Source organism: Pseudoliparis swirei, chromosome 2 (genome assembly GCF_029220125.1).
Source record: "Pseudoliparis swirei isolate HS2019 ecotype Mariana Trench chromosome 2, NWPU_hadal_v1, whole genome shotgun sequence".
NCBI lineage: Eukaryota > Metazoa > Chordata > Actinopteri > Perciformes > Liparidae > Pseudoliparis > Pseudoliparis swirei.
In genome coordinates, this window is record NC_079389.1 from 16,787,286 (window position 1) to 16,815,135 (window position 27,850).

At 43.4% G+C, this 27,850-nt stretch overlaps 1 protein-coding gene across 2 annotated transcripts in view; it reads right to left on the reverse strand.

Annotated features, from left to right (window-relative positions):
• Positions 1-3,513: 3,513 nt before the first annotated feature.
• The window catches only part of epb41l5 (erythrocyte membrane protein band 4.1 like 5), a 29,146-nt gene continuing 4,809 nt past the window's right edge, over positions 3,514-27,850 (reverse strand). Inside the window, exons 3-26 of one of the 2 annotated variants that reach the window (XM_056438053.1) lie at positions 26,461-26,565; positions 25,350-25,392; positions 25,011-25,089; positions 24,493-24,537; positions 23,926-23,978; positions 22,060-22,180; positions 21,696-21,783; positions 21,475-21,563; positions 21,114-21,183; positions 19,283-19,452; positions 18,125-18,231; positions 18,012-18,030; positions 17,165-17,210; positions 16,764-16,882; positions 11,131-11,273; positions 10,698-10,792; positions 10,368-10,502; positions 9,971-10,038; positions 9,057-9,179; positions 7,495-7,576; positions 7,158-7,238; positions 6,521-6,583; positions 6,127-6,266; positions 3,514-5,555 (exon numbers count right to left, since the gene is read on the reverse strand). In XM_056438053.1, the coding sequence (XP_056294028.1) occupies positions 5,486-5,555; positions 6,127-6,266; positions 6,521-6,583; positions 7,158-7,238; positions 7,495-7,576; positions 9,057-9,179; positions 9,971-10,038; positions 10,368-10,502; positions 10,698-10,792; positions 11,131-11,273; positions 16,764-16,882; positions 17,165-17,210; positions 18,012-18,030; positions 18,125-18,231; positions 19,283-19,452; positions 21,114-21,183; positions 21,475-21,563; positions 21,696-21,783; positions 22,060-22,180; positions 23,926-23,978; positions 24,493-24,537; positions 25,011-25,089; positions 25,350-25,392; positions 26,461-26,565 (2,154 nt within the window). In that variant the 3' untranslated portion in view covers positions 3,514-5,485. Of the gene's footprint in view, positions 5,556-6,126; positions 6,267-6,520; positions 6,584-7,157; positions 7,239-7,494; positions 7,577-9,056; positions 9,180-9,970; positions 10,039-10,367; positions 10,503-10,697; positions 10,793-11,130; positions 11,274-16,763; positions 16,889-17,164; positions 17,211-18,011; positions 18,031-18,124; positions 18,232-19,282; positions 19,453-21,113; positions 21,184-21,474; positions 21,564-21,695; positions 21,784-22,059; positions 22,181-23,925; positions 23,979-24,492; positions 24,538-25,010; positions 25,090-25,349; positions 25,393-26,460; positions 26,566-27,850 lie in introns of both variants that reach the window. The other variant, XM_056438045.1, reaches the window with a different exon arrangement.

Consider the following 27,850-nt stretch of genomic DNA (forward strand, 5'->3'; position numbering starts at 1 on the left):
ATCTGGAATCTGATTAACGGACCGAGCAAAACGAGACTCGTCTTGAACCCGGTGATAGAATAAAGACGATAATTTATAGACATGGAAAAGTATCTGCAGGGGGAAATAATCAAGGAAACCCTGTTTATTCACACGGCTCGGTTTGATTTGTGTAGATTGTTTTCTACACTATCAGATAAGAAAATGATTGTTTCCACTTCTGCTGAGGGAGGACATTAAAATAGAAGTTAGCAATATGCAATCCAGTTCTGTAAATAGGCGACTACCTAAAGAAATAAACCACACGCTGCCGCGACTCCTGGTCTCCCAATGAGCTCCAGATACAACTTCTTTAGCCGAAATACATGAGCAAACACCCCGTGAACCGTTGCAGATGAAGCACAAAGAAAGTCACCATTTACAATATATCGGGAAATGTTGCTTCTTGATTAACGTAAAATTCAAATGAGCCGTGCCATCTTGAAAAAGGATTCATCTTGATGACATTCAAGGGCAAAGAAAGCTTCTTGAAGTCTTTCAGTCCCACCTTGTGTTGCAGGAGCTTAGATGTGAGTTTAGCATGAAGCACGTGTTTCTGCAATTATGAGGCAGAGATCTGAATTGGAGTATTAAAGATGGGGGATATATAAATAAATAGTACTGCGCTGCCATCCAGTGGCGACTGGACTAACATGCAGAAATGACCGTTACACTCTGTATAAAACATGAATCACTGAGACTCTAATCTCTTTTCAGATTAAAGAGCAGTTGAGGCCGAATGACCTTTAAATTAAACTGAAAGCGGAACTAATCCCTTTTTTTTTTTAAATGCACAAGACACTTCAGAAATATTAGTAAACATGATCAACTCTAACTTGGTCAACAAAAAAAAGACACGATTCTCTATAATGTGTGACGTCATCCAGTATTAAGTGAGGAACTGGTCTGCATAGACAATACATTGGTGATGTCATATGTGTCAGGTGTGTTTTGAGCATGTGTGTAGATGGCTTCACGTCCCCGTTGGAAACAGCCGTCTCCCGGCAACGTAAAATGTCTTAATATATATATATTAGGGTTTAACATTACATATGTCAGTTTACCAAGGCCACTGGTTCTGTTGTTCAGTGTTAAAGATGACAGGACCAATGGGGTCTCAAATACATCTTTGTTTACTAATCTGGATGTTTCACTGAAGAAACAATTTATCATCCACAATATTAAATACCTCGCTGGCACTTTATAGGTAGGAGCCTCTTTGAAAACACAGCTCTGTGTGAAGTTTTGTCTTTAAAAAAGAATATAATTAAACAAGTGTCTAAAATACACGCTGTCTGAAGGCAGGGCTCCAGACTAACTTTTTTTACTAGGAGCACAGTGGCCCCTAACTTAAAATTTTAGGGGCGCAAGCAGAACATTTAGGGGCGCACACTATAAATCGACTTGCAAAGTGTTCTTCTTTGGCAATGAAATACGCCGTGTTAAACTTCAATAGCAATTCGCAGGGCTCTCAAGTTTTGAAGACAGGCAAGAGTGACATTTCAATCAGCACCCCCCTCGCAGAACGCAATTTTCGGATATTAGTCAGTCGCGCGCAATTCCAGGATGCTTTATTTTCATTGGTTGCTGGATTGAATCTTACCCAGATACGGGTTGTTTTCTGATTGGCTATTGTTTAGACCATTTCTTTTTTTTGATTGGCTGATAAGTGGCTCCTCACAGCAGAACTCCAGGGGAGCGCTTGATTCCTCCATGGTGAGGACAGCGCGGCCAGCTTATGTTTGCGCGCTGCGGCACATTAAAACATTAAATAGCCGAGAGTTTTTTTCAGCGTGATTATCCTGGAAATCAGACAAATCTACGGTCCCAATTGGGAGATATTTCAAATTAAAAGTCCTAAATGTTTAAAGAAATCGGTCATTTCTTTAATGTTGGAAGTCAAGATTGTCCTGAACACAGCTGCATCAGTCAATGCCGGGGCTTATGAGGAAAGACATATATAAAGCACTTCAAACATTAAAGAAATGACCGATTTCTTTCAACATTTAGGACTTTTAATTTGAAATATCTCCCAATTGGGACCGTAGATTTGTCTGATTTCCAGGATAACGGAAGTTAGGACTGTCTTGAACACAGCTGCATCATTCATTTCCTGGAACTCTTGGGGAAATCTATATACAGGAATTTTTAACATAAAAAGTCTGAGTTTTATTTTTATTAACTCTTCCTTGGTACAGTAAAAAAGTTTTAATGTTAGCATAATTTAAGATAAATCTCAGAAACGATCTATAAAGATTCGAAATCAGTTAATTGTTTACTTGTATATGTTAGTGTATGATTTGTCGACATCTTATTTTGAAAAACGGATGTTTCACGTAGTTCTTTCCGCTAACTTTGCAAAACCGGATGTTGTGTCACGTGAATCCTTCCGCTAACTTTATCAAAACCCTCGCGCGCTCCCGATCGAATGCGTTTACCGTCAACATCAGTCTATAGGGGCACAGAAATGTAAGTGTCGGCTGAGTTGACCACGGAGATCCGAGTGACGGCTGAGTTGACCGCAGTCTTTCATTGCACAGGTCGCGGCACATTTTATGTTTCAGACTGGCGTTGTGTTTGATCAGCGTGTCGTGTTTTAATTGTGTAGTGCCAGTCTTATCAGCACATTTCGTGTTCCCTGCATGTTGTGGGAATCGACAGCAGAATTTACAGTTCATTGAATTGGTCTCCCTGAAATACCTCAGCCAGGTGAACTCGCGCAGCCACTCATCGCAGCCACTGATAGTCCGCTTCGCCATTGTCCATTGTTTACAGGAGACACCGCTATGTAAAATCTTTGGACTCGCGCGATAACCCCCAAGTCCCGCCTCTTTTCACACATTAGCCTATAACCGTGGTCATCCCCCCCCCCCCCCGCTCTCACACACAGGCCAGCCTTCTTCTTCTTCTTCTTCTTCTTCTTCTGGAGTTAATGTCGGTTAGCAAACCAGTCATTCAGGCATTACCGCTAACTATAGTGGGCTGAAGTGTAGAACAAGTTTGTCAGCAACAAAAATATTTAATAACAAAAATAAATAATCTGCTAATTTACTGGTCGCACATGCGCGAGTTGATGAAAAATTTACTCGCACTTTGTCTAATTTTAGGCGCAAAATGCGACCATTTGGTCGCAGTCTGTAGCCCTGGAAGGGATTACTCGTTCATTTAGAAGATTTAGTCTTTAGAAGAAAAAATAACTTTTGATCGCGATTAATGAATTTCAAAATGTGCGATTAATTAGTTTTTTTTTTTAAATTGATTGACAGCCCTAATATATATATATATATTTCTAAAGTACATTTTGCTGCCGTCGCTGTCCCTCTAGCCCTCAGAGCCAGTGGATTCACACAGGACTAAAGACATATTTCTTTTTCCAGTGAACAGGTCATCGCTCAACAGCTGGTTAAGAAGACACATCCCACCTGGCCCACAGCACAGTAATAAACAAATATTCAACCGTAACCAGACAGTAACAATTAAAGAAAACCAGTTGACTCCTACTGTAGCAAGGCTTTACTGAATCATAATCAGGTATTCCAGAAAAAGAACAAAAAGTTGATATAAAATTGCATTTGAAAGGTCACAATCTGTGTTTACAGTCAGCTCAGTAATACAGTTCCTACTTCTTTTTGTAATTAGAGAAATCTTCTCAGTGTCGTAACAAGACTGCCAGAAAAATATATATAAATCTACTTCATATCTACAGCCAGCAGATGCCGTTATACCGACAATACATTACACAACGCTACAACACTTTTGGACATCATGTCATATTTTAACAGCGTAGTGGCATAAATAACGGCTCAGGAGACATTGCAGAGCAGTCGGCTTCCCTTGGTCAAGACGGAGAATTAAATCACCATCATTATGAAAAACCTACACGGACATAACTTAAACGAGAGACTCTGTGATTATGATGTAAAGAGCAGAACTTTAAGAGTCAATGTGATACATTTAATTAATAACTCAGAAAATTGTAGAATTAGGCCTCAATTTAACGCGTATGAAATCAGCTCCTCAGATACTTCGCAAGTTTTCCTCCAGTTATGAGAAGTCGTAAAGGTTTCCCCGCTGCGGCATCTCCAGCATTCCCAGATGAGACGGTGTGGATACATTCATTTCCATAAGGCAGTCAAAGCTACGGCAAGTATGAAGTCCAGGAGCTGAGTTCTGTAACGGGGTGAAGCGACGGTCAGACATGAATACAGATATGCAAAAGCGTTGGAAAGGATCCGAGCCGGCTCTGAAACTATTGTTGAAAATGAAAACTAGTTGCAGGTGGAGTCAGTGAATTAAAGTGAAAACACAGATCACATTTACACAACATGTTAAAACTTCATCTTCAACTTTTGCTCCAAAGCCCCAATAAGTTTCCAAAGCAACACAACGTGTCCCAAAGGAGACGAACGTCCATCAGCGACGGTCAGTCCCTCATCGCGCTGGTACGGGAATGTGGGAATTAAAAAGTACGGCAATGAGCAAATAAAAAAAAATGTCAAAAAGGAAAAGTAAGAACAGGATTTAAAAAAAAAGTAGTCCGCTACATTGTCATTTAATGCAAAGCATCGATGTCAAGGTCAAGTGTTGCCAAAGTAATCCAGTGACGTCTTCAGATCCAGTGGCTGCCAACAGACGAGTTTCACGTGTAGAATTGGATAATAAAAGAAATAAATGAGTCCAGTATCATATCAATACTTCATGTTCACAGTCCAGGCGTTCTTTATCTCTTGGAATCAACATTTAAAGTGAGTCTCTTTCTTTTTTTTTGCCTTTCAGTGCTTCATCCAGTGCACTTCAGCAGCGCTACTTCCTGTTTGATCCGTGCGTGCAGACGAGCTCAGAGTCGCAGCGATCCAGTCGTGAGAATAACCAGCAATAAAACAGCATGATAAAAAAAAAAATACTATAAATGGGAGGAAAGCGCTAAAAGAGACGCACTTCCCTTGGAGTCAGGAGCCGCGTGCTTTTTACGCCGCGTACCTTTCAGTGCGTCGGCCCCGACTCGACCTCTGGAGCAAACCAGTGGAATAAAAATACTTTAACACTTTTCTCCATGAGATGGTGCCAGTTCTGAGGGTTCGGCTGACTGGATGGATTAAGCATATTGCAGGTCACTGTGCGTGAACTCATGCAGGAGGTTCACATGGGAAATGTTCTGGAGGTGTTAATACTGGAGCTAAATCTTTTGTTTGTCACCGTTTTACAAAAACTAGGCTCCGTGTCACATTATCTTGAAAAACTGTCGTCATATTCATATTATTTTCCTGTGCACTATGTTCAGTTGGTCCAATGTGTTCCTCAGTGAGGGTGCAATTGTGTTTGTTAGCTGCCTCTTGAGCTGGTTCCACTTTCCTCGGAGCCCTCGGAGTTCAGCACGGGTGTGTGTGTGTGTGTGTGTGTGTGTGTGTGTGTGTGCTGGCGGGAAAGCAGTTGGGGAACGTGGTGATGGCCGCTCCTCACTTCTCCATCAGAGCTCCGTGGTTAGGAGACCTCTGGGTTTGGCTCCGCCCTCCGAGGCTGGCTGCTGACCCGCCGTGCTGTCGGACACAAGGGCGACAGACGGAGTCAGAGACAGACGCGACTTTGCTGGGGAACGCCGTAAACGTTGACCAAGAGGTGATGAGCATGTGGAAACATTATGCGTGAAAAACAATTCATTCCATTGATGCGTTTGTCGAAAAGATAAATACAACTTAGATAAGGAACAGAAGCAAAGTATCCATCACATAGTGAAGAGCATAATGAGGAGCTCTACTTATATCGTGGAGTCCAAAGTGCAATACTCCCTCTGTCTTGGAGTAGAAGTACAACAAATAAAGCACAAGTACCTAGAAAGTGTGTTTAAGTCCGGTACTTCACGAGCTGCCACTCCTCCAGGTTGGGAATCCTCTGCAGTGACTCGCTGTGTCTTACACACAAGTACAGAGCTGAAGCCTCAAAGTGAGCTTGTGATTTCTCTAAATACCAAGACCAAGCATGTGGTTGGGTCCACTTTGAACTCTTCGACGTTACGTTTTCAGCTAAAACGACGGCATTTTCCTGCATGACCAGCAGGGGTCAGCAGACCAACAAGCTTCCGGTGCTTCGGGTTCAAATCAAGGGTTTTACCTGGCGAAGACGGTGTTACGTGTGTGAGCGAGGTGGGGGAGGACTGGGGCGAGAGCTGCTCCCCCATCCGCAGGGAGAAGAGGGTTGAACTTAGCAGGGGGATCAAGGTCGAGGAGGCCGTTAGCAAAGACGCCAGGAGGCTGCAATAGATGGGGAGGAGAAAGGAGGTCATTCTCGACACAGCTTCTTGTCAACAGCAACTATGCACGTGGAGAAATAAAAACACTGAGCTTTGCGTCAACGGTTTCAGGTCAAATAATCAGAAATAAATTAAATACACATGAAATCCTTCTAAAACATTTAATTAGATCATGTCCCCGCACAAAAAAAACAGAAGCCAGGGAGACGGTTGAACTTGAGCAAACGTAGATGGTGGATACAGTTGATCACTCACAGCAGCAGCAGGAATGATCCAGCGAGGTGTGATGGGAGGTTTGGGCTGCAGCACTGGTGGCAACTGGGAGACAGAATGATCAGAACACGATGTTGACCACATGACTCGACGGTGGTGCATTCTGCCACCTTTCATCACGGATGCAGGTTTACGTCAACAGATCCCTGCCAACTCTCTGACTTGGGGCCAATAACATTTGTTTTATCCTCAGCCCTCTTTTTTCATTTGCCTCTCAGAACAGAGTTACGAGGGGTAGTGGTTGAAATCTCCCCCAATGAAATGAGAGAACCCCCCCCGGCCCCTTATCTGACCTCCATCGCCACATGAGTCAGACCTACCCTCACCCCTTCGTGGAAGGGTAGGGCTGAGTGACGGGAGCAAGGGGCAGAATGGGGTTAAAAAAATAAATAAAAAAGTTCATTAATTGACACATACATGATACATTCCTAGCCCTGATAGAAATGCCTGTAAATAAAAACTTCTAAATGAGGGTGAATAAGTCCAGTTGGTCAGTGCTTTACTCCCTGTAGTGACTAATCTTTCCTCAGTCAACAAATCCCGTCCTTTAACAAAAGGGTCTTTCACAAATACATCTTTACGGCACTGATTTAATCTCAAAGTGACTTCTCAGACTCACCATGGGGGTTGGATCAGTGAAATCAATCAGGTTGTCAGACAGTGAGCCGATGTTCTGCAGGTCAACTTCCTCCGCTTTAACCTGCGGAAGGACACAAACGGCATATAACCAAAGGAACCTGCAGACAATATCAACAAGACACAAGATCAAATGATACGATAGTTGCCCAACTCCAAGGAAAAGGGAAGTGATGGGATCGTCTTTAATAGAATAGCATCACTCGGAAAGTTGAAACGTGATCTGCTGCCACTTCAAACCGAACCCATCGGGTAAAAAAGCTGCCACGGGGAGGGTTCGGAGCACCACTGACGTGGAACACATTCAATGTGCGAGGTACCTTCGGTGCCGGGCCTTCGCTGGCAGACTCGGAGGGCATCTTGGGAACACGGGGGTTCACGTCTTCAGCGAGCCCCTCGGCACTGGTGAGCAGAAAGAGAGAAAAACGAGTAAATGACACAGAACTCCAGGTTCCTGTTCCTCTCGGAAACATTTACAGAAATCTATTTTGAGTTCCTCCTCCTTGGTGTAAAAGTGATTTAATGCATTATTCACTGGTACATTTGTGACACATTTCTTGCTCATACGATTCAAGAAATCTCTTTAGTATTATTTTAATAAAGTAACATCTTCAAATTGCCCGTTTTTGCACAAAAGTAGTTCAACACTGGTTTAAAAACAGCTTAAGATTAATGAGTTCAGTTATTAATTGGTTATCAACATTGCTCTGGACAGCTGTTCTTTTGACCAATTCAGCAAAGTATTGTTTCAGCCATTGGAGGTACTGAACCCAGCAAGCTTCATCGGTACATTAGCCGAACCCTTCGTAAATATATAAATTAAATATGATTTCTTCAAAACATAGCCAAAGTAGAGGCTTGGCTTTCGCAACTCAGCGCCGGGCGAATTTTTCGCTTCGGTCTATCCATTTCATTCACGTCTTCGCAAAGCTTTTGGTGTGAACGCAGCATAACGAAGAAAAATGGTGAGTTGCCCAAAATGTTGGCAGACAATTTTTTTACGCTTAATTCGCTTATTGTGGCTGCAATTAACCTGTTTCACACTGAATATCTTTTCAAGATAATAACAATAAAATGCAACCTGTAAAAAAACTAAACAAAACCAGTTTACATATTTGGCAATAAAGAGTTTTACTGAGTTTTACACTGCATATCTTTTCAAAACAACAATAACATGCAACCTTTGCAAAACAAAACGACTGCAGATATGCGAGTCATCACGTTTTATTATGCGTGATAAAATGAGCTTTCCACTACATCTCTTCAACGGGGTTGCAGGCTTGATACGGCCAGTCTCCATAATGCTCAATGTCCTACAGTAAACGCTTGTTGAGACGCCAGAAGTCTCCAGGCAGAACTCAAGTCATGTGACTCAACACACCACGACACACGCACTGCCAACAGATGTCAGCAAAGACCATGAAGAATAAAACACGTTTGTCTCCGATGGACGAGGTGAGCTCAGTTTTATATAGTGCTTGTGTAACATTGCACAGTGAGGATACAGGAATTATGCAGGTAAATTGATGCTGTTGAAGGAAACCCGGGTTTGCATTATACCCGTACTTTTAACTGTTTACTGTGGTCCAAACCTTTTGTTTCTTCCTACTCACAAAGTCCTAACAGTTGAACTGAAATGATTGTTACATCCATGTATTATTTGACTTAAAGTTGGATCAAAAGGGAGGAAAAAATTGATATAATGTGTTTGTCCTTTTTTACAAGGATTATGAATCTGCAGCTATTCCCTCCTTCGCTAAGCTTTTCACTCTCATTTTCTTCACACAGTGTGAATAATTAATACATATTCTCAGAATTTACCAGGTAGACAAATCCATGTGCAGTTTTTACTTTGCATATACAAATAAAAACACAGACTGACCTGGCCCCTGCTGACGAGACCAGTGAGGTGGACTTGAGCAGGTCCCAGGAGTCTTGGATTTCAGGGCGGCTGCTGACGGACAGAGACGAGTTGCTGCCCAGTCGCCCGGTGCGCACCTTCAACCTGAAGGCAGACAGCACATCTCTTTTGGTGCCAGTGATATGGTGCTTCCACTCATAGCGCAATTTCCGCATAAAATATTAAGAGAGAAAAAATCTTTTGACAGTAAAGTAAACTATCCCAAAAATTCTAAGTAATTCATGATGAATCAATATTTGAATGGGGTGCAGGGGAGGCGTAGGATTTGTTAAATGCAGTTTTTAACTATATATATATATACATACACACACATAATGCATTTAACAAATCTTCCGTGGCTCATTCTCCCCCCCCCGCCCCCCTGAGCCACTTACTGCAGCGACAGGGATTTGCTTGACTGTCTGTGGAGCCTCGCTGGTAAGAGCGAGCTGAAGGTGATGTAATGTTTTCTGAGCTACGCTAATAAACCTCATGAATATTCAAGTAGTTGATTAGCTTGAGCAGCAGGCAGCGCCCGGATTGGCTGAGGCAATGTGTCGACAGTTGGCATGACAGATGAAGGAAAGGGGTGGGACACACATTTCAAGACAATAGAGCACAAGAAACAATGGATTCTCTCCTGTCCATGTTTTCTCTGCTCTGACTTTACTGTACTGTTTAAAAAGGACAAAAGATTTGAAGCGGAAAAATCAACAAAAAAATGTAATAGATGTTGGGAGCCTGAGCAGAAACATACATTTTTTTATTCTGAATTTCTAAACACAAAAGGAGGAAATATCACATCAGCATTTTTAAATCAATTAACTAATTCATAATAATTATGCATTCACAGACTGTACTTTAAAATAATGAATTATTCCAGTGTGTGGTCATACCTGGCCGAGGCCTCCTGCAGGTGACAGTTTTTATCTCCAACAAGTACGCCGTGTTCCTCCAAAGATCCCTACACAGCGGAGCAGGGGAGAGAGATTAAACCAATCGATGGACGGCGCTGTGGGCGACTAATGCAGCCGAGCGTCTCCCTCAGAGAGAGCACCACACCGACAGGAACAAGGTGTTTTTACACTGCAGCGATGATTATTCAATCCCTCATTGTGAGACCTTATAAAGGTTGTTTATAAAGTCAGAAACCCCAGTCCCTGGCTGAATGCCATTATTTCAGATACATAAAGTAGAAATACAAGTTTTTCAATTTCCTAAACAAAATATAAGCGTCAAAGTGCGATCGCTGAACAATAAAATACATCCAGTTGTGTGGGGACTGCTCCTCACCTTGAGGGCAGCAGCCTCAACTCGTGCTTTCAGGATGTTGCTCTTCAGGCCCTGTGGGGTGCACAGTGGAGTGACAACTGGACTACTGCCTGTACTGCTCAGGCCACATTTCTCCGTGAGCTTCACCACATCCTCCTGATGGGGCAAAAGAACATGAGAAAAGTATGGCTGTTACTTCTGAACAAACCAGACAAGACATCTCTGCCATCATGTATCTATGCTGGGGATCGGAGGAAATAAAACGCGTTACTCGTCTTTATCTGGGTTTTATCAGGCCCCGGGATAAAAAAGGTAGAAAATGAACCGAAACCCAATATGAACAAAACTCACCTGATTGTTCATGGCCATATTCACATTAACATTTTTTGGAGTACCAAGAAGCGGACTGCTTTCCAACTCCAGCTGCTTCAGACGAGCTGCTGCTTCTGAGAGACACAGCGTTAAACTTAAAGACATAGAAACAACTGCATGTAATCACTCAGTTTGATGACTTCATTTAAGTGAAACAATAATAATATGAGAAAAATGTGAGCAGAGGCAAGTTTAAGTGTCCGAGATGCGAGTAAGACGGGCGTGACCCCTAAGTGGGGGTGCCAGTGTCTCATATTCCCACAAATAATGTGTTCATATTGTAGTGATATGTATATTTTAAAGATTGGACTTCTAAAACCAGCTTCTCATTTCTGAGTGACGACATATCTCATAACTTTTCGTTGTTCAGTGTTTTCCACTCGGTGGTATTCTAGGCTTTCTGTGGCCTCACCAGCGAGGCAGAGGGGATCGTCCCCGGCGGCAGCGTAGGCGGAGCTCGGTCCGGCCTCGTCTGCAGCCGTCTCCGTGGGATCGACAGGAGCCCGGAGGACATCATCCAAGCACGTTTCCAACAGGTCAGCATCAACTGGCAGACTAGGAAACAGGAGAGGAGGAGGAGGAGATGAAAGAAGCGGCATGATTCTAGTTAAATATGAACTAAAACACTGGAGGGGATAATGCGAGTGTCAACTTCCACAGCGGCACATCTTACCTGCGACTTCCAAAAGGACATGAATGAACTCGGCAAAGGTGTCAAAACTGGCCCATGATGAACGATACATCAGAAGACATTTGTTGGGGGGAATAACTTCCCACAAAACAAACATAATAAAATTAATGTTGAACAGAAGGCCAACAATCTTGGAGAAATATCTGGCAAAAGCAAAACCTGTCTGTTCATAAGTGTTCCAGTGAGTTTGTAGTACAGCCATGCGTCGCATTTAGAATAAAAAAGGTCCGTTATCAGGAAGAGAGAGTTCAAAGATTCAGAGTTATTGTTCCTTCTGCCAGAAAGAAAAATAAAAGGGACGCTTTTAAAAATAAATAACATTGGTGAAAAAGTCTTCAATAGGCAGATGGAAATAAGTCAGCACAGTAGGCAATAACCTTCGAGGGAAAACTATGCTGCAATACTCAGAGAATCTTAAGCCACCTGAGGCAGAACATTTGATACATGGGTTTTGGTGGAAGCTCTTCCAGCAGCGAAGTATTTCTGTAGCCTGAAGGTAGTAAACATGAGAAGTATATATTACTTATTATTACTTGTAGTGCCGCAGAGAACAGGAGCACAACCTGTGAACTCACTGAGAAGAAAAGTACAACTCTTTTCCTGAGGACTCACTAACCAAACATAGATATAAATCAATAAACAAATATATATTTGTCTTCTCAATCAAGAGGGGTCCTGTCTTTATTTTCTGAAATGATTGTAAATGCAGTTCAGAAAGATGTACATCCTTTGGTCAACGCTCGGTTGTAAACATTTCTCGAAGCAATAACGTCATGAAATCATCTTCAATGGTTGAACAGAGCAAGAAAACATTGTATAGTGATGTAGTTGAGGTTTAGGCAAAAATGCAGTCATTAGCAACTTCTACATGCTGCTCTTCACATATCAGTCAAACCCAACATTGACTTGGTGGTGACATCACTTCATCATAATCCTCCCAACTGTCCACAAAACCGATAAACAATTTACATTTCATTTTGATTCACTTTTGAACATTTTAAATGGGATTGTGCTTGTCGGACTTCGAGCTAAATGTTGGATGAGAAGGTCATTTTCAAATTTTACGCAAGAGTACAGAGTCCACGTTGTGTTCAGGAACTTCTTTCCCCCACACGCTTCTAGAAGTTACCAACTTCTCTACAGCCGAGTAAGATATTGACCTTCTTATCCAACCACTTTTAAAACAGAGCAGCATCCATAAAATGTGCAGAACAGATTAAATACAAAATAGATACAATCATATTTTCTTATTTAAATATAATTTGATGGAACTAAGGCAGCAACAGTAATAATAATACATAAATTTCTATAGCGCTTTTCATAATACTCAAAGACGCTTAACAGTGATTGAAATATCATTAAAAAAAACACAAAACTAATTTTGAGAGACTGACAATGGAAGAAGAAGACTATGGGACTTATTGTTTCCTGATGGAGTCGAGAGGAGTTGAATTCCTCAGCCTCACATTGATACCATCTCCACCCACCTGCCCCCCCCCCCCCAGCAAGCCATTTTCACCAGGAGGTTAAAAGTGAAGGACAGAGGAAGGAAAGGGGCGAGGAGAGACAGAATGAGAGAGATGAAGAAGATAACGGAGAAAAAAAGAGAAGGATATAAGCAAAAAGGTGGATAACTTTCAGAACCGTCACTGGAGCAAGGGTCAAGGAAAAGCAGAGGGAACTGAGTGAGACATTGAGAAGGGCAGCATCACGTGTGATACTTTGAGTCGAGGAATGTCTGTCAAAAAGGCTGCAGTCACACCAAGTGTGTCCTTCCATGTGGTCCAGTCACGGCCACAAATACCAGAAGCTCCTCTCGGGTGAGTTATTGCGGAGCCATTCGCATTTATTATGTCCAATTCATGTCAGTACAGAGGGGGAGACCGCTGTCAGCTCCTCGGACCTGTCCGACTCGTCGTGGGGAGCTTTGATGAGACATGAGCATGAAGGGTTGAGGAGACCTGGAGGAGAACAGGGTGGAGGAAAAGGGGAAGGGGGTGTAAAGAGATGGGGGGGGGAGGGGAGTGAGGGAGGGTGTGTATGTAAATCACAAGCAGGACTGGCGGGAGAGGAATGCAAGCATTGAATGAAAACAGCACAGATGAGAAGGCGATTGTATGCAAATTAATAGAAAGAGAGAGAGAGGGCGAGAGAGAGAACAAGGAGAAACCGCTAGTTTGATAGGTTTAAAGAAACGTGAAGAAGGGAGGAGCAGAAGAGACTTCGAGGCGGCCGGTAACAAGAGTCTGAAAGGGAAAGAGCGTCGTCCTTTGAAGTGTGATTCATTGCATACGCACCGACGTGCGGGCTCGGCTATCCTCGCCGTCTGGCCCTGATGGAGGAGGAGGGACGCCATTCCTTCAGGATTTTCTAAGAGCTCCATTTGATATTCTCAGAGAAAATCTTTTCATTGTATATAATGGCATGGCAAGAATAATCACGCTGCAGATGATAAAACATACGGTGTTTTAGTGAGCATTAAAACGCCATGAATAAATAAGGCGTTCTCGTGGCACGTTGCCACTGGTGACCAGCGTAGCCACAGCGAGTGAAGTGGACTAGAGGTCTCCGGAGCTTCACTGACCCGGCTCTGCACCTCTAGCGGCTGAGGCCTGATGGGTTACGTCACATCTGCGTTTACGCAGTCAGCGCTGGATGACGGCTCCACCGGGAGGAGGAGAGGCAAGGGAGCAGAGTGTCCCGTCGCCACTTCAAAATCAGACTAGATTTACAGCAGACGAACTTCATCTGACCGTACATTATGTTCCTTATGCTCTCTTGATAACGATGGATAAATACTTCAATCAAATGTAATCTAATGGCAGTGATGTGTTATTTACTCTCGCTCAAGACGATGTCACAGAGTGGCTTACAGGAACGAGAGGAAAGCGTAAAGGGAGAAGGCAACAGATAAACAAACACTACATGGCTTCTTAAAACTGCGAGAGAGCAAACAGTTTGTTAACATTACCAATGGATTCGTTATTATTAGTTTCACTTTGTTTCAGAACTGTCAGATGTTGTTGCACAAATCTGATTACGTCACTGTTTTCTCTTAAAAAACAACAAATGCGGCTCCTCTCACCCACTATCTTCTTGTGAATGTTGTTTTAAATATAATTTGGATCCTATTAGTATGAAGGCATCATCAGATCACAACTCTACATGTGTGAACATTGGGCTGAAGCAAACGAGTAATTATTCTATTTGGTGCTTGTGAAGTTGGGGGATGACAGACGGAGGGAGAGGAGAGTGATTGCTCAAGTGCTCCATGCAAAGTCAAAATTGCTAAGTCCTAAAAAGCAAGGGAGAAAGGAGTGGGAGGAGAAAGGGATTACTCTGAAGTATTGGTGGCATAGTCTCTTTCAAAGGATCCTCCTTCGGTCCACTGAATCAGTTGTGAACGGTTGCCATGGGCTGATGGCATGAACCAGAACTCAGTGCAATATCTCGTGGAGACAAAATAGACAAGAACTTGAAGGCCTTGGTCTTAGGGCTCCTGAAGCAGGTTTTGTTGATCATTGGATAAGTTTCTGACGGCTTGACATTACTGGCCTGCTGCAGAGTAACATGGGTCTACGCCTGGTTTTGTTGGTAAACATATCCGTGTTTAAAAACACTTAACACAGAAACCAACTTGGAAGTAAAATATCGTGTTATTAAAATATGTGTATTTCCCAGACAAGACAGCAAGAGCTTGTTGTCATGCGGGGAAGAGGAAGCCTTTAGGATACACCGTTTAGCCTTTGAGCCACCAGGTTTGAAAGAGGAGAGCGCTGCATCACGAGGGCCACAGGTCACCGCTCTGTGCTCCTTTCAAAAGGTCATATCTGTGCATCCAGTTTTTCAGGGTAATAAAGAAAGAAAAAAAGTGCCCGGCAATCCTAGTACAAGTGCCCAGAAATGTACTTTACGAGAAACAGGATTAGCCCAGGCTGGAAATCTGAATGAGCTTTGCTCTGAAGAAGCCGGAGTAGTATGATGAAGAAGAAAGAGCTCCTACTTTAGGAGATCTAACGTGTAGGCAGGTAATGTTCGATTACGCTTCCACCACTAAGAACATTAAATAACGGATTATAAAATGATTCACTTCCACGCCTCTTCAAATATCTTGTGAACCCTTTCACAGTTTAGAAGATAAGCGAGTGTTTGAAAGAGGAGCAGGTGGTTCACGTGAGAGGATTCAGAGGAAAGGCATCGACACGGAGCACACCCAAAGCTGAAGACGCGCCCCCATCACCGATTCACGACACAAAAGAGGAGATCCCAGCACCGCACCCCAAATCATCATATCATTTCCAAACTGATTGGGTTGGCTTTTCATGCTGATCAAAAGTGGACACGTAGCTTCGTCACAAGGAAACCCTTCTCTCCAAAGCCGAAATCAGAAAGCCCGCCGCTGCACAGCGACTGATTGGTTGAAGCCAGAGCAATGGCAAGGTTCAGCGTTTGATCGTACCTACCTGGCCTGCCTCCAGACAAGACCAATCGGTCCTCAGTACTTTTTATTACTGGAACACAGAGGAACAGCGCAGGTTTATAACAGAGGAGGACACGAGGACGCACACACACACACACACACACACGTGTGTGTACCTGCACACGCACGCGATTTACCTCGACAAAAAACAGAACCGACTGAAGAATGAGATCCAAAAAACACCATAACTGAAGAAGCAATGAGCTAAATATGAAATATTTAATAACAAGGTATTAGAGGTGGGACTTGTAAGAAGAAGTCAGCTGAGCACTGGGACAGTTTATGTGCAGAACATTTTAAGAAGGCAGGATAAATCCTTCCAGGAGTAAGTCTACTTCTTCATTTATTCACTTTCTACTTCCTGTCTCTGTTGACTACTCTTGTAGAGGCGGTCCACTTTCCTGGAGCTTGAATCTACCTGAACATTGCACTGCTGCATTATGGTCTGCGCTCTAAGACACACACACATACACACACACACACGTCACTTTGTCCTTCACAAGTCACAAGGACATAAACAGCTCTGGAACTTGAGAAGAGGGAAATGGAACAGCCAAGCATGGAAAGACCATGCAGGCACAAAACTACTCTTCTTCTCCCACCTTCTTTCATGCCAGCCGTGGTCCCAGCGGGGAGAAGCCTCGTTATGCTCCATGAAAGCATGAAAAACACACCCAGCTATCCACCCACCCACAGGGCTCAGTCGACCATTCCCAACCTGAGCACTGTAGTAAGCTGCCACTGGCATGACAAATTAATTAGCACTAAACTTAAAAGCATGCATCCAAATCTGTAAAGCACCCAGTCTCTAAAATGCTTAATCATGTATTTCAACAAATCAGGTGAGCTGAAAATAAAAGCAACGGGTACCAACCTCCTCTTTTCTCCTCCGGGACTCCTGGGTAGAGCTTCGATTTCCATGGGTGCACAGGCGGAAGCAGCCACCGGGCTGACCACGGGCACAGCTGACCAGGCACTTCTACTGGGAGAAGCCTGAGGCTGGCAAGAAAGATAAAGTACATAGTCGGCCCAGAGAAAGATGAGATTGAAAGGTATTGGGAATGTTGAGAAATGGAAGAAACAACGAAAGAAATGACATTATTGTCATGATCAATGCATCGTAATATACCAAGCCGTGTTATGTTTAATAAATTGCGTCATATGACCAGATACAGTTTGCTCTCACTGTAGTTAGAGTCAGACGAGATGCTTTGGGTCTCATTGTCTAAGTCGGTTTGGTTAACTGTATGATGGAAAAGCAGTTCAGCTGCTCACCTTGTTGCCTCTGCTGTAGCCGACTCCGTTGCCTGAGGGAAGAAGCCTGAGCAAAGAAACACACAACGGCAAACGCATTTAACTAAACTGATGTGCCATGTCTCTTGAGAACACTAAAGAAATAAACCAGAGACTCTTAAAGTCTCCCATGATGCTTTTCACAGAGCACATTGCTCGTGTTAATTCGGCTGATTAGCCGCCGTGGGTGTCAAATTACACAGAAGTCTCACGGCATATGAACCATATTCTGGGGCAATGGAGTTGTACAATTTAGTCAAACTTCTGACATTCATTTTTCCACTAAGTTCTTTTCAAATTCTGTTTCAAGTCCGCCAGGTTATCCATGAGCAAATTCACAAATCCCCATCTTTATGCAAGGCGGTATCACTCTGTCCTTGCAACACAGTTTCACATATAGAAAACATTTTGTTGTCCTCGAAAAGGACTTGAACTGCCAGCCTCGGATACAATGAGGTGTGATTAAAAGAAATCACAGGAACATTAATCATCACAATGCTTTGAGTCAACTGGTCCCATGACGGATTAAAACTAGCACTGACATCATGTATTCAGCCCGCACACACATCCCTTCAACAAAAGGCGACTGCAACGAGATTACGGGTCAAGGCTTACGGTGCAATTCGGCGAGTGTGAGACACAGCGGCACTTAATAACTCTAGATGGCATAATGCTGAGCAATTTCCACTGCAAGCCTTTCCAGTGTTGTTATTTATCAAACAATATAATATTTACACAAATCAGCGGATGTTAAAGTGATCGCCCTAAAATGAAAGGCTGGATAAAAGTAACTGAACATTCACATTGTTTAAATATAGAGTGTACTCACTCCTGGTGATGGAACGGTCCTGTGAAAACACAACAAACAGACAGTGAGGGTTAAGTTCAGATAGATCTTAGGGTTTGCGCATATATATAGCTGTACCAGCGAGTCGTCCTCACCTCTGTTCTGCATGGTTCTTCTGGAGTAACGTCGACTGGGCCTTCTCTCAAAGGAGGTTGACCGCCTGGCTTTATTGGCCTTGGTCGTCTGATACTCCGTCTTCCCACTGGCCACAAACACATAAAAACACATTTCAAACATGCAAGGACTTGCGTTTGTCCCCAGATGGCTGAAAGCAGGCCAAACCATGAAATACAACAGAAGCATTCCTTAATGATTCTTGGGTAAATCAAATTGTCCCCCAAAAAAAGAAAAGAAAGTCACAGCGATGACCCCTGCTGAACTCTGGACTCACTCAAGCGATAACCTATTCACAACAAACCCTGTGACCTCTCTGTAAAACCAACAATACTGCCAATGCGTATCCAACTGGGTAATGTTTAAACACACACAGAAGGGAGCTGGCTGGCCACTGCGGCATGTTGACATCGAGTACATGTCTTGTGCCACGAAAGTATCTGCATGTACTCACGTGTACAGAGAATGATACTGTCCACCAAACTGGGACCGTTGGTGTGTTCCAACCGACCGCACAGAGACAAAACACCCAGCTCTCTAAATGTGTCATCAGCAGCTCCCCTCCCCCAAGTCTTCTTGTGAAGCAAGCCCAGCTGCAATTGTTCCCAACACTTATCTCAACACTCTGATACATGTCTCTTAAAGATAGAAGTCCCTCACTGGAGGACTCGGACACGTCGAAGAGAAGCAATCGACAGTCGGACATTTCGATAAACAAGTTACTTCAATTGCTTGTAAAAAACTCGACTGTGCAAAGTTGTGCTGGATTCAATTGATAAAACGACAACAGTTGGCGTCACCAGTGATGATTTTATTTTTAAAATGGGCTGAATAATTGTGTCATTTATTTTATGTTAAATATATTTAATTGAAATAAAAATATATTAGTTATTACATTGACCAGTTATTATTTTCCAGTTGATAAGTGAGATAAAATAAAAGTTGAATTAATTGGGATTTAATGTTGTTTAACAGTAAAGAAACAAGAAGAACTGGGAACGCTTGAAAGACTGTGAACAATTAAAGATAGGTGAAAAACCTGTGTTGTTACTGCAGAGTTTATTTTGTGAGTTTAAAGCCCCTCAGCCATGAAAAGAAGTGACTCCTTCAAAAGCACCTTGAGCACATTGGTCCGTTACCTGTATCTGAAGCGTGATCCCATGCGGATGAATCCAGAGCTTGCAGAGTTCTTGTGTACCGGCCCTCTCAGCCTAAAGAACGCGTGGTGTTCCACGGCACACTTCCACAGGTGCTTACAGGCCTTGGGGTGGTCCATCCTGAAGACAAAGGTGTGCTCCTGTTCTTTGCCCTGGGGAGGGGATTGGTCCATGTCAGATCCGGGCGGACAACCTTTACTTTGCATAATGCATATGTCGGAGTGGCTCCTGTAACTACGGCAGTGTCAAGTCAGCCACCGGTGACAAGTGATCATCTAAAACTCCTACAGTCCTAACAAAACGTATTTTCAGTAAAACAAAGCTCATGTGCTAGCTCTTGATTGGGAAAGAAGACGAGTATATAAAGAACGGATGGTTTTCTTTTGGTTTTCTTTTTCTGTTTTTGTTGTTGTTGTTGTGGTTGCTTGTACTACATTTTATGTTTTTATCCATATGTGTGTGGACTGTCTGTGTGCCTGTAGTAGTTGGGAGGGGGGGTTAAAGGGTTAGGGGAGGGGCTAAATGATTAGGGGAGGGGCTAAAGGGTTAGGGGAGGGGCCATCCAACTCCTCATCTCAGAGGAGCCTACAGACCTCGGTCTTTGGACGGTCCTCCATTCGTACATTTTTTCTGTTAATGTCTGTCAGTATGTACATGTTATGTATGTAATTATGGGGAATTTTTTATTTACTTGCACTACAGTGCACCAACAAAGCAACATCTAAACACACTAACCACCACAAAAAAAGGTTTACGTTTTACAACCTCAACATTATTCTCACTTGTAACAAGTAGAGTTTTCAGTGGCAAGTGAAAGAGAGCAGACATAACTGACAACTGAGAGTGTACCTGAACGCAACCTCAGGGTCTGAAGCTTTGAGAGACCGGAGCACACACACACACACACAAGCTCAGAGACAAACGAGCCACCTGTTTTAACTACGGGTTGTGACCGGTTCGCTTCATCGATCTACTTTTACAGAGGGCCGACGCAATCTACTCTCCAAACACGTGCAACCATGTTCAATGCAATGAGCCGGACAAGACTCAGAGCCAACCTACGCTAGTTTGGGTTCATCTCTGATGATGCTGTGTGTGTATATGTGTGTGCATGTGTGTGTGCGTGTGTGTGACAAACAAGCATCCTGATGGAGAGTTGAGGATTGTTGTACATAAATGAAATGCCTGTGGCGAAGAGACGAGCATGCGGCACATAACCGTTTAGGACGGAGCTGTGTGTGCGTGTGCGTAGGAGTTGGAGAACGGTGCATACCAGGAATACCAGAGGGGCAGGCTTCTTCATTAACCTCACTCACAAACCTCCAGGACGGACATAAACAGACTCTCCTTCTCTCTCGTACACACGAGCCTCTGGGTAGTACAATACTAGGCCTTGTTTCATTTGGACTTGGAACCAGCCTCTTTTGGGGCTCAGGCACTTCTCTCAAAAGCTTTTGGAGCAATAGTCATTGTTTGAACATTTCTTTTTTGAGAGACTTGAAAAGAATACATCTGGCATGGTTTGTAAATAATGTTGTCTTTGTTGCGTCAGCATTGTTATTACTTATTATATGTGAATATGTCACTCACGAGTGCACAACTGAATGAAGTGCCGAAGACACCACCCAAAACTATCTGCAATACATTTGCGTGGTATTATTCAGCCTCTGCTTGCAACAGGAGTATCTTGCAAGTGTTGCAAATACATGACATTCTTCATAATCAGAGTAATGAGATTGGGTTGTTGACACCGTTATCAAGTGGGACGACTATGGGAGACATTCCACTGAATGACAAGTGTGTATGTGTTCACCTGGTCATCGTCCTCCACGACCACCAGCGTCAGTTTGCTCTTCTTAAAATCCAGACAAGTAATCTTGGGCCTACAACACACACACACACACACACACACACACACACACACACACACACACACACACACACACACACACACACACACACACACACACACACACACACACACACACACACACACACACACACACACACACACACACACACACACACACACACACACACACACACACACACACACACACACACACACACACACACACACACACACACACACGGAGGAATACTGAACATTCAAAGTTGTTTCTCTAAAGCGTTGAAGTAAATATTTTAGTCCACTGTGACGGGACCCAACATACCAGAAGAAGAGCCCTATCTTGGTTTCTCCTTCAAACACCAGAACTCCAGTGGGTGTCAAACCCAGACTGTACTCATTACCATCTCTTGCCTGCATGGCAGATATGGAAAAGAAAAGAAACAAAGAGACACAAAAAGAGGTACGATTATGAGCCTTCCACATAGCCAAGGACACTTCTGATTCAGGTACACATGCTGGTGAGAAAGACTGTGTGTCCGTTACCTTGACCATATGCATGTCCACCCCATACATTTCTAGCCACTTGGCTTTATTCAGGTAGTTAATTTCAGCTTGGGCTGGCATCTGACCTCTGACCGAAAGAAAGGAGGGAGGGAGGCGGTGAAACAAAACAGAAAGAAATGTCGGCATGATAGAAACCATAACTGCAGCTCCAACCCAAAGGGATGAAACAGAAGGCCAATAACTGCCCAGACAAAACTCACCCAGCATACAGGCGACAGTCTCAAGTACATCCATTTACTACTATTATTATAGTTACCTGCTTTCTGTGGCCATGTTGTAAAGCATCCATCCTTACTGATCATCAGCTTAACATCCTGTATATTAGTTAGAGTGAATTTCTTACCTGCACTCCTTCCATTTGTTGTATATCTCCAGCTCCACGGCCTCCGTCTGGTTGGGGATGAAGCGGAATTCCGACACCAGATCCCGATTATGTTCTAATGGGTCGCAATCACCCATCTCAGCTGGAAACACACAGGCATGCACACTAAACATCCAATACCATCTAGTCATTCAGTGGACAACAAACTTGAAATAATACTTTTGTGTTCACAACCCCGAGAAGAGGACCCTAGGAAGTGCGTCCGAATCCTCCCCAAATAAAAAATGAGAATAGTGTTGAATGAGAAATGGGACAGAGACTGTAAAGCCTTGGTTCTGACTGCATTTCGCAGTGTTTGGGTGTAGAGCAGCAAGTATAGCCTCTGGATATTGAGAAGAGAAAAGATGATTTTACTTTATTCTTATTCCTATCCCATCAATTGTCAGTGGACCAAAACATAATTTGGGATAAGGGAAAACGAAGGGAGGGAGCTCAACCAAAAGGAAAGAGAGAAGTCAGAAAGGGTGCTGGATTAGGGGGCCTCCGGAGAGGATGGAGCACTAATGAGCTGGCATTTACCCCACAGTGACTGTGTGTGTGTGTGTGTGTGTGTGCGCTTGTTCAAGAGTTTGTGCACGCAATCCTATTCAATAAAGGTCTCTAATGATTCACACGCTGGTCCTCTGAAGCAGCACTCTTTCCGTTGCTCTTGGAGTTAAATGCTGCATTTCTAACTTTTAGAAACAGTATTAATGTGGAGTTTAAAAATTATGGGCTCTTTACGATTCAACATTTGGTAGAAGCGCAGTGGCTTTCTGCTCCATTAAATGTACTGTGTGTAGCTATGGAAATGTGCCTGAAATGGACACCAGGCTGGCCTCTTCTAAACTTTCTAACTAAAGGTTTGATGCGCGAATTTGGGCAGGAAACAGGAGATAATATTCCTGCAGTGCATTGACTTTAGACTGCCAGCACTACTGAATTAATGGAGGCGAGAGATAGGTAGCAGAGAAAATGTTGTGAAATAATTTAAATGTCCTACAAAGGGTTTTCTTTATAGGAGGCAAGATGTACAATAAAATGGCCCCTGGGTTCAGGATCATTAAAACCTAATTTACCCAAAGAGATGTTTCCTCAAAAACATCCTTCTGCTTCTCCCGTTGCCCACGTCTCCTCAGCTTACTGCAGAGGAGCAACGGCTCACTCCTCTGTTGTTCTCCCTTCACATCGTACGGGAACGTGCCGCGTGAGCTTCACGTGTCTGCGATCTCGTTCACTCTGCCGTTACCCAAAGCTACGCCTCTCCCAGTCTTATTGTCGTGGCGGGCTTTATTTGACTTCAGAGCCCATGGCAGCTTTGGTTCCAGGAGTCAAGGAGGACGGGGGATTCACAAAGACAGCCATGGCCGCTTCAAACTGATCTGGGGAAACTCTGGAGGAACGAGGACTCGGGCCCACTCCAGCCGCTGGGCTTGAGAGAGCACCTTATTGAGACGCAGCTCAACCGAGATGAGGGGGGGCATTACTTTATGGCTTCAACTGCTTTGAATTCAAATAAGTGTAAACGTTTTGGAGCTATATCTGTTGGGCCCGAGTCAAGGTCGACACAGATGCAAGCTATGCGGACGAACAGGAAGTAGATTTTAGGATAGGGACTTCATATTCACTGCAGATTGCAATCACACCACGAGTGTCCCATCGCTCCGACCTGAAGCCGACGAACGCTCGTCTGACTCCAACCGGTATAAACACTCGCTAGATGTCTGCTCCACAGGCCTTTTGGGGCCGTGGACGCTACAAAACACAAAATAATGGCAGATCTTACAAAAGGTGATCCAATTAACCAACACGGAGTTGGAGAGAACCCTGGATGCCTGCTGTGCTTACCCTGTATCGAGAAGGCAGCCAACTCCACCACTGTGTCGAACGGACATTCTAGCCTGAAAGTACAGACGTGTCAGAGTCAGCAACATCAAGGAAGTGAAAACACTGCCACGGGCCAAGAACATTCCCCTGTGATCTTCACTGAGGCCGACTGGTCTTCACCACTTCCTCTTGTTATTCAGCCAAACAATGAAAAACAGATCCTTTGTAGTGAAAACACAGTATTCCCAGTCGACCTTCTGACTACAGTTAATAGTTATATTCTGATCCCCAACATGTGGTCCTGTATGCCTCTCACACAGTGCATTGTCTTGGTGAACCCAGTTAAGTTAGGTATGTAAAACTAAAGGCCATATGACAGCAATCGGACTGGAGAATCACGATGAATGTGCTGCCAGAACATGTAACTGACATGCAACCGCCAGGTGTGTTTAATGTTATGACAAGTGAACCATCCTTTCCTCCGTCTGTCGGTCTCACTGAATATGTGTGTACCATAACTCTAAATACTGTGCAGAGCATTTCATTAAGATGGTTGGCAGTCGAAAGGTAACACAGGAAGTGACTTACTTGCCACTGAGGACGTCTTGCTTCAACTGTAACACAAATAGGTATCTGAAAGAACAACAACAGTTAGATATGGTGATGAAATCTGAATCAATCTGGCAGTTTTATGGAAAATGATAGAGAAACAATCATCTCTGCAAAGCCTGCAGCAGGGGACACCGAAGCAAATTATTCCTTTTTTGTTAATCAAAGGAGAAATATCCCAAAAAGTACTTTAAATAGTGGCTGATTTATGAGGGAATGACATTACGCTGGAGGAACCCTACATTTCTAATTTGTGTATATAAACAAACTGCACTTCATTTAGATTGTTTAGCTCCCTCTCCCCGCACACACACAAAAAAGCAACATACTTGTAAAGCAATCTGTTCCAGCAGAAGACATAACACAGACTTTCCTCTGAGCTTTACAAGATTAACGGCTTTACAAAAATAAATAACCTCAAATGACTCATTTCAGCTTAAAATGAGAGTTCAAAAGGAAGCAAGAAATGTAGTTCAAATGTTTGTGGCTGAACTCACCTCGTGAGCTCCTCGTGGAGGTTGTTCGGTTCTGAAGAGTAAAACTTAACTCTCAGGTGAAGGCAGTAAGGCGGGCCGACTGAAAGACGGATCACATCGACAGCCGAGTAAATATTATGGAGGAGAACAGTCAGAGTATGAGATAACAGAAATACCAGGATGACATTCATTTAAACCGTCTCACAGACCAGATGCATCAAATTAATTTACACTCACACACATTTCACTCAACACACCAACGTCGAGTTATACAGAAGTGTGAACACAGTTTGTTTTCATGGGATGTTTTAATGTACACATAGCAAGTAAGTTAGCATGCGTCTGTGGAGGTGGACTTACTTTTCACTTGTTTTTTTATACTTTTTGTGACATCAAGCCAGTGCTGAAACAACATGAAGGTGATAACATTAGTAAAAACACAGCGGCTTCGACATTGTAGAGATGGTGCAGTAAAACAAATATATACTAATGGAAATAATCAAATATCCTTTGATTTCCCCGAGTATAATATTTTATACTTGCCTTTATTCAGTTTACAAATATTAAATATGTATAAACGCAACTGAATGAATGAACAAAAGTTAAGTGGCGAATCACATTCATGAAAAGTGAAACTCTGGGAGGTCTTGTCAAACTCTCCCCACCCCCCTCCCCTTGTTCTTCTATCTTTGCGAGTATAATCAATGGTATAGTGCATTACCGAGACCTTAACTCTATTACAGCGAAATGCTTGAGCCCTAAACCACATCTGAACCCTCAAACCGGCCTTTGAAGGTCTGTCCCAAAGTGTCGACCAGCCAAAATGTCCCCGCCTCCCAAAAATGTCCTCACTCCGAAGGCCTTAAACTCAAATCGTTCTGTGCTATAATTCTTCTTGGAAGTTCAGGCTCAATGAGGCATGAAAAATGTCAAGGCGAGGCAGTAGTGTTTGTGTGTCTGAACGTAGAGAGAGATAACCGAGGGACTCTCAGCACTCTCTAGTCTCCTCTCCCCCACATTTCTTATCACAGCACTACCACCACCACCCTTTTGACACAGTACCTCCACCCCCCCTCCTCAATGCCGCTTCCTTCAGTTGCATCCTCACACCGGCTTTCCCTCATTCCACGGCCTTCACAGTGCATCAGTGTGAAGGAACGGGGGGTCACTGGCAGACCCGTGACTTAAAACACAGCCCACCGCCTGACTCCCAGAACCAATCCCTTTAGCCAATTCACTGGGAACACAGCCTTTCTTCAGATGGGGGAATAGGGATTTAGACTGGTTTTGAACTCCAGCTAAGAAATGGTGAAACGTACACATTTCTGATTAGTTCTCAACAGTAAATAAATATTGAAACAGGATAACAAAACAACAAAAATGAAGCAACCCACATTATGGCAAAAACGCAAAAAATTAAAAAGCAAACAGTTCAGAGAGAATATAGTGTAATGTGAATCTCCAGTCTTACCGGCACTTGCGCCGAGTCCATGAAGCGCAGACCGAAGTAGTCTTTCTCTACGATGTCCAGATGGTACATGATCTGGTCAAACAGCTCCTCACCTTTTGCTTTTTTCTGTTCAGAGAAACAAACACACATATACCGGAGTGAAAATTATATTTTTGCGATCAAGATAGTTGCAGATTAATTTTTCCAAGCTGCCTGGGACTTAAAACCGGACTGTTGCGTGCAAATCCATCACATCTGGACACGGGCGGTTTTTAATTGAGAAACAACCAAAATGACCAGAAACATGAAGTTTCTTTCCGCAGACAATTAAATGTCAATAATACTAAAAACACCAAAATATCCTTGGCTGCCAGCCGAGTATAGATCAGAAAGATAATGTCCCTCCTTTCTGCCCCTCTGAAAAAATAGTTGGTCAAAAAGTACACGCTCCAATTTGAGGTTCATTGATTTAAATACAGAGATATAAGAAAATATTAAACACAACGTACTAAAGTAAAGTCTTAAAAACTCGTTTCCCTTTTGGACAGGCCCGTACCAGTTACTGCCCGCGTTTGGGACATCTCCCCCCCACATGTGCACTCACACACTCTCTCTCTCGCAGTCCCACAAACCCCACCATGATGCACGGCGACAGGGTTTCCATGGTAACATGGACTGAAGTGCCCCAGCGAGTAGGAGCTGAGGGAAGTGGGGTGGCTGGACACATCATGTGATCATCTGGCTCTCTTGGCGCTTCACAGATCAGGCCAACTAAGATCAGATAGGAGCTGAATTTTTTTACTTTTCACTTTAAATCAATAAATTCTAAATCCTTATTGGTTCTCCCACACAAAATTAGTCTTTTTTATTTTTAAGAGTGTAAACGCCAAAAGTTTGTTTGAGCCACAGCATCGGAGATGCAACGCTTCTTTGAGACAAGGACAACTAGTCAGGCATTCCTGTGACTGGCCTGCTGGTCAGGTCCAAAAGGTATCCATCGAGTAAACTACTGGGGGGGAAGGAAGGGTTTGTGTTCTTGTTTAATGACGCACTAACCATTGCAACTCCTGCAATGAGCATGTACCGAGGTCAACGATAACAGAGTAATAATATGGCGGTTTTTCCAAACAAACACCGTTTCCGACTTGATTGAGATCACCTTTAATGCATGGTGATGTTCTTGGCAACAGGAATTAAGCGGGTCTCTTTACATCTACAGCACTGGTTCCATCAGCATCTCTCAAGGTACATTTAATAAACCACGTGCAACATTTTACCCACAGAAATCCAGACCAATTCACACAGTATGAAATCAAAAAGAAGCACGCCAGAATCGCTTGAGGTAAGGAGGGGCAAGGGTGCACTGAAGGTTTCCCCGTGTGCCCTACACACACACACACACACACACACA